This window comes from Chrysemys picta, chromosome 2 (genome assembly GCF_011386835.1).
Source record: "Chrysemys picta bellii isolate R12L10 chromosome 2, ASM1138683v2, whole genome shotgun sequence".
Taxonomy (NCBI): domain Eukaryota; kingdom Metazoa; phylum Chordata; order Testudines; family Emydidae; genus Chrysemys; species Chrysemys picta.
Genome location: NC_088792.1, coordinates 111,343,319 through 111,364,492, shown reverse-complemented (window position 1 = coordinate 111,364,492; position 21,174 = coordinate 111,343,319). Strand labels below are relative to the sequence as shown.

At 42.1% G+C, this 21,174-nt stretch overlaps 1 protein-coding gene across 24 annotated transcripts in view; it reads right to left on the bottom strand.

The window, feature by feature from the left end:
- Positions 1-20,183, bottom strand: part of FHOD3 (formin homology 2 domain containing 3) — a 655,971-nt gene extending 635,788 nt beyond the window's left edge. For 19 of the 24 annotated variants that reach the window (XR_010598462.1, XM_065583978.1, XM_065583975.1 and 16 more), the window contains exon 1: positions 19,541-20,183. Coding sequence is in view for 18 of the 24 variants with exons in the window: in XM_065583978.1 (XP_065440050.1) it covers positions 19,541-19,705 (165 nt within the window). In the remaining 6 variants the exon portion in view is untranslated. Of the gene's footprint in view, positions 1-17,012; positions 17,032-19,540 lie in introns of those variants that run through there. The other 5 variants (XM_065583987.1, XM_065583992.1, XM_065583983.1 and 2 more) reach the window with 4 other exon arrangements.
- Between the last annotated feature and the right edge of the window lie 991 nt (positions 20,184-21,174).

Genomic DNA, 21,174 nt, shown 5'->3' with positions numbered 1-21,174 from the left:
TTTTCCTAATATACAGTGTACACTGTTTGAAAAAAAGCCGATCTACCAATAAAACTATAATTGCCAGTTCTTTTCTAATTCCACACAAGAGTACCAGATTGTACCCTCACGGGAACAAACGTGGAGAGGGCTAACCAAGGGGAGGAAAACTCAGCAGGCTTGTGAATTTTTCCTGACCCCATCCCCTCAGGTAAAAGGAGCTTGAGGCTTGTAAATTTTGCAAGCCCTATTCCTCCCAGTCCTGTGGATGTGGAGAAGAGAATCCCTTCCTGTGAGGAGCCAGAAGCCATGCTACCGGGACAGCTGCTGTAACATGGTAATAAACTGAGGGTGTGTAAGTGTAATATAGTTTTTATTTTTCACTTAGAATAATATGTCATCAATTTCTTCGAATTCAGAGTCTCTTTTCACCAGTGATGTTCAACTTTTTTTACTTCAAGAGCAGAACATTTTCTAAAAGGCCATAGGGCCACAATCAATGCTTTGTGGATGATTCTCTGCCCCGTTGTACTCTCTATGTGCTACTCAGGCAACACAAAAGGAGTGGAAATCACCCTCATGTCTCCCTGGCACAAGGAAGTTCCAAGCTGGGGCAGTCAGTTCCTACATTTCCTCCCACAGCCGTTAGTGCAGAAAGGAATCTCAGAGGTGGGGGAAAGAAATGGCTGCAGTGTGCTGCTTTCCAGCTACCCTCAGTGGGCATATGGTGCCAAAATGACCAGTGCCAGCTGGCACAACTTGCCCTACTCTAACTTGCCCCAGGCCTGCAACAGAGAATCAGGGGCTGTAACTGGTTGCTGGTTCTCAGCTTCTCTTTTTCAGTCTCCTGGGCTGCCGTGGGTGGCTGTGTGGGGAAAGGGAGACATCTTTTGTTGGATTCTTTCCTAAACTCACGCATCTATCCTGCTTTCCCTAAACTTGTAAGGAAGCAGGCAATGGAGTAGCCAAAACTACTCTCTTCTTTCCCCTGAATGCACCAGGTGGCCCACAAGGGAATTGCTGAGCAGCTGCATCAGGGACGAGACAACAACTGCTCAGTGCTATACTGGCTTACACCGCAGCATCTCCTGCCGCTAAAGGGGAAGCAGCCAGAGTAAGTTGGAAAGGTGATGTCCCCAACCGCTTCCCTGTAGCAATGAAGCTGGTCCAACTACTTCAGTTTTAAAATTGCTAGGTGGGGCTCTAGCACATTTTTTCAATTCATAATCAAAAAACAAATTTTCTTCTTCATGCCTTTGTTCTTGAGGGCTGCAAGTTAGAGACCTGAAGCCCAGAAGCAGACCCCAGGCCACAAGCTATACATCACTGCTTCAGACCCTTGAAGAAAGATCTGAGATTCTAAGGCCTGGTCTACACACAGTTTTTGTACTCGGACAATGTCAGTGAGGAATGTGATTTTTTTTTTTTTTTACTGATAAAGTTATACTGGTACAAGCTCACCTGCGTATAGTTATACTGGTCTAACTTATTCCCCTTCCCATACAGGAATAAGCTATATGGCTATAAGGACATTTTATACTGGTATAACTAGCTCCAAACTAGAGGGGGTTGCACTATTTTAACTCTACCAGTATAGCTAAAGCGATACAAATTTTGTATGTAGGCATGGCCTCCCTAAGGTGCAGTTCGTGATATTTATTTGTACCTTAAAAAAATGATCTAAGTTTCAGCCTATGTTCCCATTCAATAACAGATATAATCATGTATATCTCATTTGATTTTGGAACTTTTCTTTTCTTTTCATGTGCAGGCTTTTCTTGTCTTTGAGAGGTCAATAATCTAACTCTAACTCAAGACAATATAATTTAAGTCTGATTTGTCCCAGTCTTAAAATAGACATACACCTCTGTCTTGAACATATTTCAAAAGTATAACCACAAGGAGATGAAGGTACTTGTTCAGTCATCCATTCATTGCTACTCTAAACTTATTAAACACTGACACGTAAAATTATGATGAATGATGTGACCAAGTGATTACTTTAATATTACTACCTTGTCCCTGTTTAGCAATGACAAACAGACACCCAAGATCAAAATCAGCTGTTGCTCAAGACTCTGGAATTAAAATAAACACCCACTAAGAGCAATCTGAGGGCCAGTAGGTGGTACAATAGAGGCAAGTCATCTTATTGAAGTTAGAAAAAGCCTAGAGGTGTTTTAAAGCACTTTTTAAAAGCTGGTAATGACAGAATTAACTTTTTTTTAATCGTTGGAATGGGAAACTGAAGCGCATGTTTTATTTTAAAATTGTGTTAAGCTGATGACATGCAGATAGTTGAACTTTAAGTCTCATATTCATCTCCAGCTTAATAATTTTTCAAGCCCAGATATTTGCAGATGTTTCTGGGTAGCTGGACCCACTAGAGAACTTACTGCTACTTTTGTCCAAACCTGTTCCTTCTCTAAGAATATTCAACAACATTCCTGGCTATGTTATTAATAAACTGTAATATAATATAAAGTTAATATGAATGTAATGCTATCCAGGTGTTGTAGGAAGCCGTGATGGTGATTCAGTAGGTGGCACTCTTTCCTCCAAGTCAGTACAGAACCAATATCCTAGCATAATGTTAGGGGCTAACCTGGTGCGGTCTTTCAAATAAGATGTACAATCCCAAGCTTTGACCACTCGTGGTCACTGAAAATCTCATGGCACATTTCAAAAGAACTGGAGTGTTAACCCAGCTTGGTCAAATTCCAGCATGTGTAATTATGTTCTGCCAACCTCAGTTCCCCTTATGATACTCTTCAATTCCAATCCTAAAGGGCTACGTAGTGTTTCTGTGGACTTTTCAAACAGATGTCACATACTCATACAAGCATTTAAATGGTAAGCAACATTGTGTACAACACTTAGGGTATGTTACACTGTGATAAAAGACCCGCAGCACAAGCACACCTGCATCAGCTCAGCTGACACAGACTCGCGGGGCTCAGGCTGAGGGGCTATAAAATTGCAGTGTAGACATTTGGGCTCAGGCTGCAGACTGGGCTCGGGGACCCTCCCCTCCTCGCGCAGTTTTAGAGCCAAAGCCCAAATGTCTACACCGCAATTTTATAGCACTGCACCTGAGCCTCATGAACCTGGGCCAGCTGCGGGTCTTTTATTGCAGTGTAGACATACCCTTAAATATAATAAAATCAGTTACTTGGCCTGGCCAGATGGGAGAACAGGAGGACGCAAGGACTCCCATTGCTCTCTTGCTGAGCACTGCATAACTTCAGACTTTGATTGCAGTAGGTAGAGCCAGGGGCAACTTACCTGATATTCTTCCCTGCAAACAAATGGGAGGGGAGGAACAGGAGCCCTCACTTAACCCCCCTATTCTGGTCATGCAGAGACGGGAATAAATTACTCCACAAAAAGATGTGAAGAGACTTAGGCCTGGATCCTGAAAGGCATATAGGCATCTACCTCATTTGGGACTTGGGTACCTAAATACATTTGAGGATCTGGGCCTTGCTCCCTCCCAAATCAAGAGGGAAAACACAGGGGGAACTGTGATTCTGAGTCCTGTTCATTCTCTGGTCTGCTCCTGCTTACTGAATGCAGAGTAATTTTTCTGAAAGCACTTTTAAAAGCATCTGGATGAAAGGTGATACATACATTTAGTTTTGAAACAGACTGCAGGAATTATAACTGTGCAGACTAGCTGCTTCTTTGCTGTCAACTCCCTTAACTTGATTACTGACTCATTTTATATTTATATCAATATGAATTGACAGGTACTGCATATGGATAGATGACCCCCAATTTGAGAATTTAACGCTACTTTTAAAAACTGGTGGGCTTTGCACTTGGTTTCACCCTTCTTAAAACCATGATCTGCAAGGACTCTAAAGGCTTATTAATAATTAAACTAATGACTGTCTACTTGAGAGAAGCATCAATAAATTACAGTGCATGAAGCATGTACAATAAAACAAAAAGATAATGTAGGGGAATTACTGAAGCTTGTTCCTGGCAGTTAATTTAAAATATTCAGTTATATTCCAAGACAGGAAATGGGTACGGAATATACAGCCTTATATATCAGGGAAATTGTAGACTTTAAGAAACTAAAATTGCCAATTGCAGAAAAATACAGAGTGAAAGCCAAAAGAGCTAATAATAAAGATATGCCACATAGCCCCACAGCAAAAGAATGAAATGTGATATGATGAGACAATGCATGAACGGATAACACGATTGGGGTTTTAGATTATTTCAACCTTCCCAATTGGGAAATTTTTGAAACATGTGGCACACTGAGATAGAAGTGACGGATATAGTAACTGATGGCTGTCTGTACCAATGTGTTAAGAGATCTTTCCAAGAGTAGGACTGCTACATGTGCACTTAAAGGGACACTACCTGCATTTTTAGGCCTTAAAACAGACTAATCAAACTTTCTGTAACTGACATCCACAGCTTGCAAACATCTTGAAGGCCACATCTAATTTGCATTAAATGGATCATAGTATTGACCTATGCATTCAATGTTCATTTTCAATTTATATTGCTGGGATCTCTGATCTTTGAGGCCTTAAAATGAATACCCTCTGACAGCTTTCCCATTTAGCATCTCTTTAATTTCACTCACGCTGACATTTTCCATACAGATCCTTGATGCAACTCGGTTTTGATTTTGTTTTTTAAATCCACTGTTAGGGCCAAATTCTGCTCTCATTTATACCAGTATCCAGAGTAACTTCACTGATTGCAGTTTCATTTTCAGCATGGCATTTTTATAAAATAGGTAAAGGCTGCAGCGCAGAGAAATGGACAACTGATAAAATGTGATATCTCTCTTCAATTTTAATGTAAACACCCTTCTCTGAAAATTCAAATAAACACACCCATTGCCAGTGTTAACAATCTCATGTTGTTTGTAGTTCGGGATGGGTGAACCTCTTGGCATTTGAGATTTTGAGAGTTTCTGGATTTACTTTGCAAAAGTACTGTGTATCACAAAATGGCTTGAGTTTTGTGAAATCCAGAACACTTCGAAAAATTGTTGCAGATACTTATGCCCAATGCCCCTGCCAGCCCTGATCTCCTGGTCACCATTACAAGAATTACCTCTCTTCTTCTTCCTGAGGGAAGGACAATGAAAATTCAAGCACTGCATCAGCTCCAGACTATCCGTCTGCCTCAACAGGTTCTGCCCACAACCTTACCACTAACAGTTTCAAGAAGGCAGCAACCTGCAGGTGGCAGGCTACGTCCTGCCACCTCTTCTATCTTTGGGGGTATTGCTAAGGAGGCCCACTGACCAATCCAAAAATTGCATCTTGAGGAAGAAAGAGATGACCTACCTGCCCCCACATCCAGCAGCAGCAGGACCAAAAACACACACCTGACAGTCACAGTGTACAAACTCTTTCACAGATGCATAGATTCCAAAGCCAGAAGGGACCATAGTGATCTAGTCTGACCTCCTGTATAACACAGCCCACAGAACTTCCCCAGAATAATCCCTAGAGCATATCTTTTAGAATAACATCAAGTCTTGGTTTAAAAATTGCCAGAGATGCAGAATCCAAAACGACTTTTGGTAAATTGTTAATTACCTCCAGTGTTGAAAAATTATACCATATTTTCAGTCTGAATTTGTCTAGCTTCAACTTCCAGCCATTGGATCATATTACACCTTTCTTCTAGACTGAAGAGCCTATTATCAAATATTTGTTCCTCTTGTAGGTACTTATAAACAGTGATCATGTCACCCTTATCCTTTTCTTTGTTAAACTAATATAGATTGAGCCTCTTGAGTCTATCACTTTAAGGATGTTTTCTAATCCTTTAATCATTCTCATCACTCTTCTCTGAACTATCTCCAATTTATTAACATCCTTCCTGAACTGCAGACACCAGAACTGGACACAGTATTCCAGCAGCAGTTGCAGCCATGCCAAATACAGAGGTAAAAAGCTCTCCCTACTCCTATCCGAGATACCATTTTAATGAATCCAACGATCGTATTAGCCCTTTTAGCCACAGCATTGCAATGGGAGTTCATGGTCAGCTGATCTTTCACCACTATCCCAAATCCTTTTAGAATCAATGCTTCCTGGGATAGAGTCCCTCATCCTGTAAAGTACAGCCTACATTCTTTGTTCCTAGATGTATACATTTACATTTAGCCATATTAAAATATATATTGTTTGCTTGCGCCCAGCTTACCAAGTTATCCAGATCGGTTTGTACCAGTGAACTATCCTCTTCATTATTTACCACTTCCCCAATTTTAGGATCATGTACAAATGGTATCAGACATGATTTTATGTTTTCTTCTGGTCATTCATAAAAATGTTAAATAGCGTAGGGCCAAGAACTGATCCCTGCGGGACTTTACTAGATACCCAACCACTTGATAATAATGATTCCATGTTTATAATTACATTTTGATAAATTGATAATTAAATTACTATTAGTTACTCAAATTTTAATCAATTTAATGTGTGCCACATTAATTTTTAGGGATGTCAATTAATCACAGTTAACTCACGTGATTAACTCAAAAAAATTAACTGCAATTAAAAAATTAATTATGATTAACCGCACTCTTAAACAATAGAATACCAACTGAAATGTATTAAATATTTTTCAATGTTTTTCTACATTTTCAAATATATTGATTTCTATTACAACACAGAATACAGTGCTCACTTTATATTATTATTTTTATTACAAATATTTGTACTGTAAAAATGATAAACAAAAAAAATAGTATTTTTCAATTCACCTCATACAAGTACTGTAGTGCAATTTCTTTATCGTGAAAATATAACTTACAAATGTAGATTTTATTTTGTTACATAACTGCACTCAAAAACAAAATATAAAACTTTAGAGCCTACAAGTCCACTCAGTCCTACTTCTTGTTCAGCCAACTGCTAAGACAAACAAGTTTGTTTACATGTACAGGAGATACTGCTGACTGCTTCTTATTTACAATGTCACCTGAAAGTGAGAACAGGCGTTCACATGGCACTTTTGTAGCCGGCATTGCAAGGTATTTACATGCCAGATATGCTAAACATTCAAGCCCCTTCATGCTTCGGCCACCATTCCAGAGGACATGCTTCCATGCTGATTATGCTCGTTAAAAAAAGAATGCATTAATTAAATTTGTGACTGAACTCCTTGGGGGAGAATTGTATGTCTCTTGTTCTGTTTTTGCCTGTATTCTGCCATATATTTCATGTTATAGCAGTCTCAGATGATGACCCAGCACATGTTTGTTCTAAGGACAGATATCGCACTTGACCCAAAGTTTAAGAATCTGAAGTGCCTTCCAAAAATCTGAGAGGGACGAGGTGTGGAGAATGTTTTCAGATGTCTTAAAAGAGCAACATTCCGATGCGGAAACTACAGAACCCGAACCACCAAAAAAGAAAATCAACCTTTTGCTGGTGGCAACTGAATCAGATGATGAAAATGAACATGCAGCGATCTGCTCTGCTTTGGATTGTTATCAAGCAGAACCCATCATCAGCATAGACGCAAGTCTTCTGGAATGGTTGTTGAAGCATGAAGGGACATATAAATCTTTAGCTCATCTGGCACATAAATATCTTGCGATGCCAGCTACAACAGTGCCATGTGAACGCCTGTTCTCACTTTCAGGTGACATTTTAAACAAGACGTGGGCAGCATTATCTCCTGAAAATTGTAACCAAACATGTTTGTCTGAGCGATTAGCTGAAATGGACTTGTGGGTTCTAAAGTTTTACATTGTTTTATTTTGAATGCAGTTACTTTTTGTACATAATTCTACATTTGTAAGTTCAACTTTCATTATAAAGAGACTGCACTACAATACTTGTATTAGGTGAATTGAAATATACTATTTCTTTTGTTTTTTACAGTGCAAATATTTGTAATCAAAAATAAATATAAAGTGACCACTGTACACTTTGTATTCTGTGTTGTAATTGAAATCAATATATTTGAAAATGTAGAAAACATCCAAAAATATTTAAATAAATGGTATTCTATTATTAACAGTGTGATTAATTGCTTGACAGCCCTATTAATTTTGTATCATTCCAGTTTTTTAATCAAAATGCTGTGCAATACCATGTCAAATACCTTACAGAAGTCTAAGTATATTACATCAACACCATGACCGTAATCAACCAAAATTATAATCTCATCAAGAAAGATATCAATTTAGTTTCACAGGATCTAGTTTCCTTTAAGCCAAGACACTTCATAATGCAAGTGGGCTCAGGGAAAACCTTGAGCAGGAAAATTCTGCACCAGTGTTCCAAATAGGGTTTCTTAAGTTCAGTGTATTGTGTGTCTCTGTTCCATAGTGCTTAAAGAAACAGTGCAGCAAGACAAAGAAGTGTGCTTCCCTGCTCCTCCTCCTGCTTAACAGTGAGTAGCTTGTCCACACTAAAAAAAAAATCCTCTCTTTGGACTGGTAGGGGCAGTGGTGCTCCTTGCTGCCTGCTCTTGAAGTCAGAAGGAAGTCTGCCTAGAAAAAGACAGAGGGGAAATGGGGACCCTTCCCTACACAGGACTTCAATATAAAAAGGACAGTCAGCTCAAGTCATGGGTTTATAGTGTCAGTATCTTCACTCCCCTCATCCTGGAACAAAGGATGAGCCAAGGATTGTCACTCTCTCTTCCTCCTTACAAACTCCATGGGAGGGTGGGGCAGCTGGGGAAGAAGGACCAGAATCTTTTTTGCCTCATGCATACGGGAATCAAGATTTTTCTCTTCCCTGGAAGGAGCAGGGAGCCCAGCGTCTGAGTAGGACCAGATGCTCCCAACTTTTTGGCCGCTATAACACATTACTTACTAATGGTAAACAAAATCAAAAAGTTTGAAGTTCTGGTCCTACTTTTGTGTGGGTTTAAAAAAAAAGACAGAGGAAAGATGTGTTTATCCAATTCTAATTTTACTATGATAGTAATTTATTTTATTGGCACAGTGTTTGTTTTGTTGTTTACTTTAATACTACAATAGTTACTCACATGTCACACCAATTATAGTTTCCTTAACTTCTTTGGTTGCAGTATTTGAGCTTTTTTCACTGTACAGTACTCTCTGTCTTTATGATACATTGAGTTTATATTTCTATATACTGAAGGGAGCCCCATCACTCCACATGTCAGCAGCAGTGCTGTGAAGGACTCCAGTGCCCTGACTGGATAGCCCTTACTTCCTGCTGCCAGCTCTCCTCCCATTAGAGAAAGGGACACAGCAGGCCCTGAGCAGGAGCTCAAGGCTGGGAAACAGGCCAAGGGAGCAACCTGGGAGAGTGGCCACGACAAGCTGCACTGCAGGCAAGACACAACCATTGTCCAAAGGGGAAAGAGGAGCCCTAATCTGGGACTGAATGGCTGAGCCAGGAGGAGCAGTTTGGACTATTTGTTTACTAAGGGAGGTAAGAGTCCCTTTGTTAAGTAAGCATATTGGATTCATTTCATTATACTTGGATTAGCTGCTCCTTTCAGTGACAGGGTGGTTCTGTCCATCCTGATAAATGTGTTGGAAAAGATTTGAACACTGGCATGGCTCCTGGGTGAATTCTTGCCTCCCCAAATGTTGCCAAAGTGTCAGACGAGGCAAGGGGGTGGGAGTTCGGATCAATTTATCTTTGTGCCCTGCATACTCACACAAATAATTTTTGTATTAATTATTATCATCATCATTTGGAAAGAAAAATGAATTGAAAATGATAACTAATTTCATACATATTTCACAGTAATGTAACTCCATAAGGAGCTGCTGTAACATCAAATATATTTTGGTGTTACAGCAAATGAACACACAGTATAAGGTAAAATACAGTATGTTGTAATTAAATTAATAAGGAAGGGAGAGCTCTAAAAAAAAAAAATGCCACCTGACATTGGCTATATATATATATATAGCCCTCGCCTAAATGACTTTAGGTCAGCAAGTCAGAGATATCAAGTAACTTAAAGCAATTCAAAACCAACAAATCCACAGTACCAAATTAGATTCAAAGAGCATTATTAGAGTTGGACCTGAGCCACAAATTTAGATCCACATCTGAATTTTCCCAAGATTCAGGGAAAAGTGGAAGAGGGAGGTTTGGATCTAGAGGTCCACCTTGGACCGGTCTCTACTTAATATTATAGATACAGACAAAACATATTCAGACAACTCTAAGCTCCTGTCTTAAGTAGGTATGTAATTTCCTAAAAGGTCAACTCATAAAACCAAGAAATTTACATTTCTAAAGGTCTAGGTCAACCAGGGTATAACTGATCTAGCTTTTTCTTTGGGATCAAATTGTAGAATATGCAGATTTTTTTTAAAAGAATAATTTTAACCATGTCAATCTAGAAGCAAATCCTGTTTGATTTACTCACACATCTGAATAAAATGAGGACTTTGCTAGTAATCTTCCTTACAAAACCACTGCATTACATCATGATTAGAAGTTTCTGCTCCATAAGGGCATAATCCAACACCTACTGAAGTCAAAGGGAGTCTTTCTAATGACTAAAGTGAGAACTGGATCAAGCCCAATGTGGTATTATGGTTTATTTAGCAGTATATAAAATAGTAAATGATTAGGGACGGCAAACCAGGAGCTCCATCCCTTTTAGAGGACAAGGGAACACTCAATCAAATTAAAGGTTTCAAATTTAAAACCGATGAAAGGAAACAAATACACATAATTAACCTGTGAAACTCACTGCCACAAAATGTAAAGGTCAAGAGCTCAGCAGGTTTCAAAAAAGGATTCGAATTTACATGAATAATAAGAGCATCTGTAGTTACATTAGATAAAATAAAAACATGTTTCAGGAGATAAAATGTTACATTTCAAGGTATAATATGAAACATTTTGTACTCATCACTGTCAAAGACAGAATACTGAACTAGATGGACCATTGGTCCACTGGAGCATTAATTTTCAATGTAATTAAAGGATCAAGCTGCAGGTGTATCAAAGACCAAATTTCAACCTACGAACCACCATGACAGCTGCACTTCTCTGTGACCATGCAGATCACAAAGCCCAGGACAAAGCATGCGAGAGCTAGGGATAAAGCTCTCCGTTGAGGGACTCTGACTATGGAACAATCTTCCAGAGGAGATCAGATGAATTCCAGTCTTTAGGAAAGGTTTCAAAGCCTTCCTCTTTGTGACTCTTTTCACCATAAGTGACACTCACAAAATAGAAGAACAGGAGTACTTGTGGCACCTTAGAGACTAACAAATTTATTAGAGCATAAGCTTTCGTGGACTACAGCCCACTTCTTCGGATGCATATAGAATAATAAATTTGTTAGTCTCTAAGGTGCCACAAGTACTCCTGTTCTTCTTTTTGCGGATACAGACTAACACGGCTGCTACTCTGAAACTCACAAAATAAACCTCCCTTCTACTCCCTAATCTCAACCAAACAAAAATAAAACAAAAAACAATCAAACAAAAACTAAAAACAACCCACACAGCCCTACCCTAAGCAGCCTTTTGACTTCAAAAAGAGAGAAGTGCCACTACTTTGCTATTGCTACTAATTTTATGTGGAAGGCACTCAGATACTATGGTGACGGGCAGCAGTATAAAACAGACAGATCTAACTAACCAAAATGGAGTTCCTATGTTCCCAAAGAAACATGGTAAACTGCAGGTAAATGGTGCCGGTCAGAATTGGGGGACATTAGCAGAAGTCTGCAGATAGCTGATGTGCATGCCAATCTATACTGTGCCTGATTAAAGTCCATGAGCACTAATTTCACTTGCACATTTTAAAAATAAATGAAAGGTTCACACCTCCTTCTGATGGAGCACTTCCAAAATCCAACATTACAAGGCAGCCTTTTTTTTTTCCTACTTGATCTAAGGGCTGATACTCAAATTCAGAACTTTATGTAAACATTTCTTAAAAGAAATTGTTGTTGAAAATAAAAGGCCTGCATTTCAGGAAGGATTATTTGAAATAAAAGCACACTGCAGTATCTGGCCAGATAAAGAGGTGCCACAAAGAGACAGGCATTGAATTGCTAATGCAGAGAATAAGATAAATATACAGATAATATCCAGAGACCTAGTTCATGTCTAAGTCCCAAAAGGATCCTCAAACCATGTAGAGACCGACATCTCCCTACCTATCTCGCCTGCTGGGCCTAATATGGTAGGCAGAGATGTCCCTTGGGTAGGGCAAATTGAGGCGACCGCTCTGGGCCCCGCGCTTTGGGGGGCCCCGCAGGCCGGTGCAATTGCCCAGCGTGGGCAGTCCCGGAAGAGACGAATCCGTTGCTTCCACCCCAGGCTCCGCATCCCCCTAGAAACAGCCCTGCTGGTAGGCATCCTCTGAATGCACCTAACTCCACACAAATGGCCAGGGGAGGGAGGACATTTCCCTCATAATCTTTATCCCAGTGATTAGTGTACTCACCTGGCATGTGGGAGTCTCCTGGTGCAACTCTGCCCTCTGCCCAACGATGAGAAGGGATTTGAACAGGGATCTCCCACCTCACAGATGAATACCTAACTACTGTTCTTACATAAGAACAACCATACTGGATCAGACCAATGGTGCATCTAGCCCAGTACCCTGTCTTCCAACAGTGGCCAATGCTAGATGCTTCAGAGGGAACAACCAGAACAGGGCAATTATCAAGTGATCCATCCCCTGTTGTCCACTCCCAGCTTTTGGCAGTTAGAGGCTGAGGACACCCAGAGCATGGTGGTGCATCCCTGACCATCTTGGCTAAGAGTCATTGATGGACCTATGCTCCATGAAATTATCTAATTATTTTTTGAATCCAGTTATACTTTTGGCCTTCACAACATCCCCTAGCAATGAGTTCCACAGGTTGACTGTGTGCTGTGTGAAGAAGTACTTCCTTTTGTTTGTTTTAAACCTGCTGTTTATTACTTTTATTGGGTGACTCCTGGTTCTTGTGTTATGTGAAGGGGTAAATAACACTTATTCACTTTCTTCATGCCATTCACAATTTTATAGACTTCTGTCATATCCCCCTTAGTTACCTCTTTTCCAAGCTAAAACGTCCCAGTCTTTTTAATCTCTCCTCACATGGAAGCTTTTCCATACCCTTAATCATTTTTGTTACCCTTCTCTGCACCTTTTCCAATTTTAATATATCTGTTTTTGAGATGGGGTGAGCAGAACTGCATGCAGCATTCAAGGTGTGGGCATACCATGGATTTATATAGTGGCAGTAAGATATTTTCTGTCTTATTATCTATCCCTTTCCTAATGGTTCTTAACGTTCTGTTAGTTTTTTGACGACTGCTGCACATTAAGCAGATGTTTTCAGAGAACTATCCAAAATGATTCCAAAATCTCTTTCTTGAGTGGTAACATTTAATTTAGACCCCATTGTTTTGTATGTATAGTTGAGATTATGTTTTCCAATGTGCATTACTTTGCAGTTATTAACATTGAATTTCATCTGCCATTTTGTTGCCCACTCGCGCAGTTTTGTGAGATTCTTTTTTAGCTCTTCACAGTGTGCTTTGGACTTAAATATCTTGAGTAATTTTGTATCATCTGCAAATTTTGCTACCTCACTGTTTACCCCTTTTTCCAGATCATTTATGAATATGTTGAACAGCACTGGTCCCATTATAGATCCCTCTCTCCATTCTGAAAACTGAACATTTATTCCTACCCTTTATTTCCTCTCTTTCCTTCTTATCCCATGACAGCTTTTTCGCCTAAGAGCCTTTGGTGAGGGACCTTTTCAAAGGCCTTCTGAAAATTCAAGTCCATTATATCCACTAGAACAGTGGTGGGCAACCTGCGGCTCGCGGGTGGCACGCAGCCCATCCGGGTCATCTGCTGGTGGGCCTCCAGACAGTTTGTTTACATTTGCACAGCTGCCCACAGCTCCCAGTGGCCGCGGGTTGCCATTCCCAGTCAATGGAACCTGCGGGAAGTGGCGGGGGCTGGCCGCCGCTTCACACAGCTCCCATTGGCCGGGAACGGCAAACCGAGGCCACTGGGAGCTGCAGGTGGCCATGCAAATGTAAACAAACTGCCTGGCAGTCCGCCCGCAAATTACCCTGACGGGCTGCATGCGGCCTGCAGGCCACAGGTTGCTCACCACTGAACTAGAACATCCTTGTCCACGTGTTTGTTGACCCTCTCAAAGAATTTTAATAAATTGGTGAGCCATGATGAGATAACTGGCTCTGTGGATGAAGAGAAAGCAGTGGATGTGTTATTCCTTGACTTTAGCAAAGCTTTTGATATGGTCTCCCACAGTATTCTTGCCACCAAGTTAAAGAAGTATGGGCTGGATGAATGGACAGTAAGGTGGATAGAAAGCTGGCTAGATCGTCGGGCTCAACGGGTAGTGATCAATGGCTCCATGTCTAGTTGGCAGCTAGTTTCAAGCGGAGTGCCCCAAGGGTCGGTCCTGGGGCCGGTTTTGTTTAATATCTTTATTAATGATCTGGAGGATGGTGTGGACTGCACTCTCAGCAAATTTGCAGATGACACTAAACTAGGAGGCATGGTAGATACACTAGAGGGTAGGGATTGGATACAGAGGGACCTAGACAAATTAGAGGATTGGGCCAAAAAAAACCTGATGAGGTTCAACAAGGATAAGTGCAGAGTCCTGCACTTTGGACAGAAGAATCCCATGCACTGCTACAGACTAGGGACCGAATGGCTAGGTAGCAGTTCTGCAGAAAAGGACCTAGGGGTCACAGTGGATGAGAAGCTGGATATGAGTCAACAGTGTGCTCTTGTTGCCAAGAAGGCTAATGGCATTTTGGGCTGTATAAGTAGGGGCATTGCCAGCAGATCGAGGAACGTGATCGTTCCCCTTTATTCGACATTGGTGAGGCCTCATCTGGAGTACTGTGTCCAGTTTTGGGCCCCACACTACAAGAAGGATGTGGAAAAATTGGAAAGAGTCCAGCGGAGGGCAACAAAAATGATTAGGGGGCTGGAGCACATGACTTATGAGGAGAGGCTGAGGGAACTGGGATTGTTTAGTCTCCAGAAGAGAAGAATGAGGGGGGGGGATTTGATAGCAGCCTTCAACTACCTGAAGGGGGGTTCCAAAGAGGATGGAGCTCAGCTGTTCTCAGTGGTGGCAGATGACAGAACAAGGAGCAATGTCTCAAGTTGCAGTGGGGGAGGTCCAGGTTGGATATTAGGAAACACTATTTCACTAGGAGGGTGGTGAAGCACTGGAATGCGTTACCTAGGGAGGTGGTGGAGTCTCCTTCCTTGGAGGTTTTTAAGGCCCAGCTTGACAAAGCCCTGGCTGGGATGATTTAGTTGGGAATTGGTCCTGCTTTGAGCAGGGGGTTGGACTAGATGACCTCTTGAGGTCCCTTCCAATCCTGATATTCTATGATTCTATGATTTCCCTTTAGAAAAGCTGTGTTGACTCTTCCCCAACAAATCATGTTCAATTATGTGACTGGTAATTCTGATCTTTACTATAGTTTCACCCAATATTTAATACAAAATGGAATAACAACAAGAAAGATTGCAAGAAGCCCACTTCAAAATACCCCATTGCCCAGAAGATTATTCACCAGAGTTTCAAGCCACACAGGAGAGGTGTATATTGAACCATGATCAAATTTAGTGATGACACAAATTATTGAACAGATAGCAAACAAACAGGAGGAAAACACTAATTTGCAAAAATACCTGGAGAGAGAAAAACCAGTCTGATTAATTCTTTAGTAAGTAGCTAAGAGAATGCCAGGAGACATATCTATAATATACTGGAATTAGGTCCTCATACTGCAAACACATACTGCTGAGTTCAATGGGACTACTCACATGAGTAAAATTAGCAGATGCATAAGGTGTTTGCAGGCCCAGGACCTACATTATAAGGTCTTTGAGACAGGGCCTATCTTTTAATATGTTTTTGTACAGCAACTATTGAGTTTCATATCTTCCACCCAAAACACCCAAGTCTTTTTTAATCATTTAAATCTCATAAAACCTCTGTGAGAAATGTATTATCTCAATTTTTCAAATGGGCAAAAAGAGATGTGGGGAAGAAAGTCTACGTTCAGAAGTGCCACTGATTTTGAATGCTTCAATTAAAGTTTGAGTTACTATGGGCCTGATTTTTAGAAGTGCTAAACAAGCAATTCAAATTGAAGTCAATGGAAGCTGCTGTTGCTCCAAGTAATCACAATCTGATCCAAGTGATCTCAAATTGGGCTTTCCAAATAAACAAAAACCACTCAAAGTCAGTGGCCATTTTTGAAAAATAGGATGCTTATGGCACGTCAACAGTGAAGTCAAATATAGAACCTTTAAGTACCATCTCCCAGTCCATTGCTCTACACAATTAGGTATCAGAATCTGGCCCTAACTCACACTATTTTACTCCACAAGTAATCCCAAATGGGACTACTCACAGAATAAGGTACTACTCAATGTGACTAAAGTATCTGAATCTGACCCTGAGTTGTAGGAACAGAATATGTTCCAATGCACCTACATTTTCTGTGCATTATGCAGAGCTCTGTCCTCTACAGAGTTTCTGTAACCTTGGCAAGAAAATGTTCTACAAATGTAAAACTTCTGCTGAAAGAGGTTTTCTTTGAACTATTTTTTATTGGTCTTTTGACATCCTTAAAGCTAAGAGCACACACAGCCTTTTTCCATCCTCCAGCAAGCTCCTGAGTACAGGCCATAACACAACAAATGATGTTAAGAGAATATTTCCCACCCACTTTATGAAAGAACGGATAAAATGGTCTTTTCCTATTTTGCTTTCTTCAGAAAAACACATTCCAGTTGTTATTTTTCCTCTGACTTCTTTAACTGAGTTAATTCACAGACTAGAAGGATTATTAAATAACAAGGTAGAAAATAATAAAAGAAAGTATTTCATAACAACAAACTGCTGTATTGCTTTGAAAAGCCCAGAATTCCAAAACCAGGCCTGCGTGTGTGACCATAAGTGAAGAGAGTGACATTTATCAACAGATGCATTAAAGTAAACATATAAGAGGTACATAAGTTTTCACAAAGGTTGGGATTTGCATTAGTGGCATACTCAATACTTACCCTTCTGAAGAGCTACAGTATCAATTGTTCCAAGGACAGCAGACTTACTGCTATTTTTAACAAAGCCCTCACTGCAACTGTTTAGCTTATAAAACCTCACAACAGCAATAGCTTAAACCCTGCTCTGCATGAACATGCTCTTACCCAACCTTCCGAAACAATAAATGGTTTCTCAAAATCCCATGATACTCTGAAGAGGTTACTAACAAGGGGCAGACATGTCAAATTTGTTACAGATTTGGCCTTTTTTCAAGGCTTCCAAAATACAACAGTTACAACTAATGCATCAGCCATGCCTGCCCTGTAGATATTTTTGGAAATGAAAAGTGACGTCTCATGAACGTACAATGCTGTGACCTGAGATTCATGAAGACACTAACACGTTCTTTCATAAACATGTTCACTTATAAAGATGTAAATGCATGCTGTCCCAGGCAGATCCATGTTGAGACTGACTGACACCCATTCCATTCACTTACACACACAATTTATTTCTGTCAAGGGATTACTTATTAAGAGTGAACTCTTTGATACACTCACATGGGAAAACAACATTGCTATCAAAGTCCACCACCACCAGTTCTCAAACATCTTCCCCTGCACTTCTTTAAAAGTTTTAAGGTGACTTTATGTATAAGGTGGAGAATAAAACTAATGAAAAATATTAGGCATACTTTGTGTTCTATCCATTTAGGAGGAGATTTTCAAAGGCACACAGGAAAATTAGGCAAACTTCCATTGATTTTCAATAGGAGTTAGGTGCCTTAATCCCATTTGTCCCTTTGAAAATCTCTCCTTTAGCCTACATATTTAAATACATAATCTCAAAGAAATTTATTTTTGTAGGCCAGTTATTCTAAAACATCTCATTTCTAGACACTAGGGATAATGATGGTGGTGAGGTCTGGGGTATCTTTTCCTAAACTGGTGAAGTGTAGGGATATTCCTAAATCAAGCAGAAGGCAAATTTGAGTTAGGATGAAAATATCACTCAGTCTACAGTCCTGTTGAGTACAAAAATGACATGTTACTAGGCACAGATCTTTTCATCCTCTGTGTTTCCGATTTGAAAGACTCTTCTTGTACACAGTCGGGATCCAGCGTTCCTTTCCACAGGATACCTGTATTCCTCTGACACAGAAAGGGTCTGTATTGCTCTTCACTTCCATCACAAGTATGGGCAACAACTCTGCTCCATCTATCCTTATGCCACATTATTTGACAGTCACAGGAAGAGTCACATAACAATTGCCTCACTGCAGTGTTTGGGGTATCAATGTAGAATACTATACTATTTTATAAGGAGTGCACTAGACACTAGCTGAGCCTCTGCCTGAGTCCTGCTGCACAATCCCTTCTTTCTGAACGCAGACTTAGGGCAGGTCTACGCTAGAAGCGCTAAATCAACACAGCTGCACTGATGCAGCTGCACCGCTGTAGCACCACTGGTGAAGATGCTCTTTCCTGTCAGCATAATTCCACCTCCACAAGAGGGGGAAGCTATGTCACGGAAGAGCGTCTCCTGCCGACATAGCGCCAATGTGGACAACACTTAGGTCGCCATAACTTGCATCGCTCAGGGGCTGTCTTTTTCACAGTTAAGTTAGATCGACTTAAGCGGTAGTGTAGACTTGCTCCGAGTTCCCTCTAGTACAGTGGTTTTCAATCTTTTTTCGTTTGTGGGCCCCTAAAAAATTTCAAATGGAGGTGTGGACCCGTTTGGAAATTTAAGACATAATCTGAGGACCCCCAGTGGTCCGCTGACCACAGGTCGAAAACCATTGTTCTAGGGTAACAACAACTTTTCGTGGACTCCTGAGATATAGTCTGCGGATTCCCAGGGGTCTATGGACCACAGATTGAAAACCACTGCTCTAGCACTAGGAATCAAAGAGCTGGAGTTAGTCTTGAACAGCAATCCCTTCCTCTACAGACCCCCTCTTCCTGCTGGAAGGAAAAAATATCTAGATCTCCCTCTTCAGCCATACAAAAACACAAAATAGCCCCCCTACTTCTGCCTAATGTGTAACATCACTGAAATCAGCACATGTTCCACCACTAGTAACTGTGACAGCAACAGCACTGACCATGCCTCTGATCACATCTACAGCTGGTCTGAATATTCGTGCTACTGATCCCCTCTAGTCCCAGTTCCCTACTTCCCCACCGTAGGGTGACCAGACAGCAAGTGTGAAAAATCGGGACAGGGGGTGGGGGGTAATAGGAGCCTATATAAGAAAAAGACCCAAAATTCGGGACTGTCCCTATAAAATCGGGACATCTGGTCACCCTACCACCAAGGGAGTGAGTTAACTCTCACCCCTGCAACAATGGAGGGATACTTTCAAAGTGCCCCTTTCCCTCTCCAACACTGAGTAGCTAAATCCCCCCTCCCCCCCCCTGGCAGTGTAGGGATAGTTTCTAAGTCTCCCCTCCCCCCCCCCAACACTGGGGTAGGTTTCTCTGTACCCCCCCCCCCAACAGGGTAGGGATGGTTTCTAACACCGCCCCCACACCCACCCCTGTACCTTATGCGGGGCTCTGAGCAGGCGGTGCACCCCGGCCAGCTGGGTGACGAGCGCGATGTCCTCCCTGAAGGTGTAGAGAGGGGGCCGGGTGGGCTCGGGGAAGTTGGTGCTATTGAAGGGGTCGGTGTCATCTAAGAACTGCACCCTGCAAACCAGCGTGGCCATGGTGCATCCATGCAAAACACGGCGGCAGCGGCAAAGCACGGGGTGTGGGTGGCTGGGCAGGAGGCGCCCCTTCCCCCCCGAACAAGAAATAAAAGTTGGAGCCCAGCAGCAGGGCTGCGACCCGCCCGCAGCGGCAGGTTGGCAGAGATCGGGCTCTGCTCCCCGGGGCCGGGCTGAGCTGCAAAGCGAGGGTGGGGGGAGCAGGAGAAGCACCGGCCGCAGGAGCCGCCGCCGCAAGATGCACGCAGCGGAGCCCGACTGCTTCAGAGCCCCCTCCCCGCCCGGGTCCACAAGGTGCGGGCGCCCTTCAGGCTGAGAAAGGGCAGAGCCCCGGGGCGAAGCGGCCGGCGGGCGCGGTGCAAGGGCAGCCGGAGAGCAGCGGCGGCAGCTGCTCCCCCATGCTCAGTCAGCCTGAGCCCGCTGCACCCAGCCGGGGCTACTGCCTGTGGGAAACACGCGCTGGATTAGTCCTCAGCCAAGCGCAGCCGGAGCCGCAAGGCAGCAGGCGCCCCCCAGCGGGCACAGGGAGGAGCGTCACCGGCCGCTACATTCCCCAGCCCGGGACACTGGAGCTGGGGACGGGGACACCCAGTCAGCCAGGAACTCCCGCCTGCGCGGGAACTGGGGTCAGGGGGAGGGGGAGACAGCCTGCTAAAAATCTTCCGGAGAGGAGGTAGGGAGAGAAGATCCTGGCTTGGGGACCAACACCCCTCAGCCTCGCATCTGCCAGAGGAGAGAAAGACATTCCACGCCCCCTTCAAAAAATACTCCTAGATTGGGAGAGATAAAGAGAGTCCACCACCCAGAGATCATGTCCAACAATTCTCAATCTCCAGGGATGGGAAAATTTGTGGGGAGGGGGAAGAGAGAGACTCCTACCTGGGGAGCCCCACACCCTTCAGGATAAAGAGACAGAAAGCATTTCACCATACGCAAATCTCCAGGCAGACCCTTACATTCTCCTTGTCATCCCGATCCTGGAACCACCTATCTATAAATTTGGGAGCAAGGCAATCCGGGCCCCCTGCACAGTACCACCCATGGCTCTGTTTGGTGTAGTGGTTGGTGCAGGTGCCAGTGCCACACAGGAGCCATCTGTTGGGAAACACATTCTAAACACCCACATTTGCATATAACTGCATTCTGTTACCTCAAAGAGCCTGTGCTTCCTGGTAACATCTTTAGTGTAATATTTGTTAAATTCAAAGGGAATTTAAAATAAAGTTAGGGATTTGATCCAAACAGAAAGTAATACAAAGGATCAAAGTTTGGCCGGCTTTTTTTCTTGTTTCTATAAAGCCCATGTAATTATTTGGTTTTTTTGTGTGTGTTTGGGGTTTCTTCCCCCAAACAGATGAATCAATGCTATTTTTTTCCCCAAACAGAAAAAATGAAAGAGCTCACTCATATATTTCTTTGCCTTTTTCCCTAATACCTTAGGCCTATATTTTCCTTCTCCAGAAAATATC